Source organism: Rhinatrema bivittatum, chromosome 13, assembly GCF_901001135.1.
Source record: "Rhinatrema bivittatum chromosome 13, aRhiBiv1.1, whole genome shotgun sequence".
Classification (NCBI taxonomy): Eukaryota; Metazoa; Chordata; class Amphibia; order Gymnophiona; family Rhinatrematidae; genus Rhinatrema; species Rhinatrema bivittatum.
In genome coordinates this window covers 1,869,497-1,871,527 of record NC_042627.1, presented here as the reverse complement: position 1 = coordinate 1,871,527, position 2,031 = coordinate 1,869,497, and the positions used below count along the sequence as shown (strand labels likewise).

The following is a 2,031-nucleotide window of genomic DNA, read 5'->3' as shown; positions in this document are numbered from 1 at the left end:
ATGAAAAGGCCCACACTTCCTTTAGCTAATATTAAACAGAAAGATACAGTAATCATTCATACTATGTTTCTGGAGATTTTTTTTTCACACACTATTTATATAAAAGAATGGTACATGAAAATGTGTGCATGCATTTTTGTATGGATAATTCTGTACGATATATGCTGTGTCCATTAATATATATATATATATTTTCCAATTTATTTATTTATTTGTTAATGGAATCTAATTAGCAAATGACCAACTTAAAAAATCAATTTTTTCACTATGATTTTTCTCAGGGCTTCTTTAACATCATTGTTCCTCAGGCTATAGATCATGGGATTTACCATTGGGATTATCACTGTGTACACTAAAGACACTACCCGATCATTGTTCTGGGAAAAACTGGAGTTGGGAATTACATACATGATGATAATTGTCCCAAAAAATAAAGTTACTGTGACAAAGTGGGAGGTACATGTGGAGAAGGCTTTGCGTCTCCCCTCTGCAGAATGGATTCTCAGGATAGCAGATATAATATGACTGTAGGAAAGAATGATCACTAACATGGGGAGAGTAGTAACAAAAGAAGAAAAGATAGACAGCACAATTTCATTGAGAAAGGTATAAGAACAGGACAGCTTTAACATTGGAGGAGCATCACAGTAGAAATGATTAATTTCATTAGGACCACAAAATGACAATGAGAATACAGAACCAGCTTGTATCAATGAATGCACCAAGCCACCTATGTACACACTGGTCATTAACTGAATACGCACTCTTCTAGTCATCACCACAGTATAGAGTAAGGGGTTGCATATCGCCACATAACGATCATAGGCCATCACCGCCAGCAGGAAACACTCTGCAGTGGCCAGCATGGCAGAACAGCAGAGCTGGGTAGCACAGCCAATCAGGGAGATGCTTTTTCCCTCTACTAGGAAACTGGCCAATGTGTTTGGAGTGATGGTCGTTGAATAACAGAAATCTATGAATGATAAATTAGTGAGAAAAAAGTACATGGGTGTGTGAAGTCGATGATCAGTCCTAATTGTTATGATAATTCCAATGTTTCCCAGTACAGTAAGAATATACGTGGCCAAAAACACCAAGAATAGCAAACTCTGGAGCTTGGAAAGGTCAGAAAAGCCTAACAGGATGAACTCAGTCAAAACGGTTTGGTTTTTGCCTTCCATTTCAACAGGATATATTACTGGAGGTCTGGTCTGCTAGAGGAAAAAGAGAAAAAACAGAAGAGAACATTATTTGTGATTAAAACTTATATCAGTAGTATTAAATTTTATCTATATGGTGGCAATTTTCAAAATTACACGGCACTTACAAAGTCCATGGCTAATTAAACCTGCAAACTTTGCACTGATTCTCTTAAGGACTTTTCCTTTGAGAATTACCTAGAGGAAAACTACCTAGAGGGATCTGTACCTGCTTTTTCTGCAGTTGTGTTCACCCTTCAAAATAATGCAGAGAGCTTTGAAAATGCAAAGCTATGAAAAAGAAAATAAGAACATTCGATTTGCCATACTAGATCAGACCAAAGGTCTATCATGCCCAGTATCCTGTTTCCAACAGTGGCCAATCCAGGTAACAAATACCTGGCAGAACCCCAAAGGAGTGGATAAGCAATGTGTTTTCCCAAGTCCACTTTAATAATGGTTTATGGACTTTTCTTCCAGGAACTTGTCTAAACCTTTTTTAAACACAGCTACAATAATACCTTCATGAAGGAACTCCAGAGCTTAAATATGCATTGAGTAAAAAATATTTTCTCTGATTCATTGTAAATGAAGTTGTAACTTCATTGTGTGTCTCCTAGTCTTTGTACTGTTTGAAAGAGTAAACAACCAATTTGTGTTTACCCATTCCATTCCACTCCACTCACTATTTTATAGGCCTCTATGCATTGATTTATTTCATTTATAAGTTACTTGCCTACATGCCCTTGGTAGTGCACAATAAAACATACTCAGTATCATACATATTAAAACATATAATAGTAGTGACACTATAACAAAACAAATAAATGCC

General features: G+C 36.2%; 1 protein-coding gene across 1 annotated transcript; it reads right to left on the bottom strand.

The window, feature by feature from the left end:
• Positions 1–245: 245 nt before the first annotated feature.
• On the bottom strand, positions 246–1,181 carry LOC115075272 (olfactory receptor 1020-like). Its single transcript, XM_029575566.1, has one exon. The coding sequence runs from the start codon at positions 1,179–1,181 to the stop codon at positions 246–248; it is 936 nt and encodes a 311-aa protein (XP_029431426.1).
• Between the last annotated feature and the right edge of the window lie 850 nt (positions 1,182–2,031).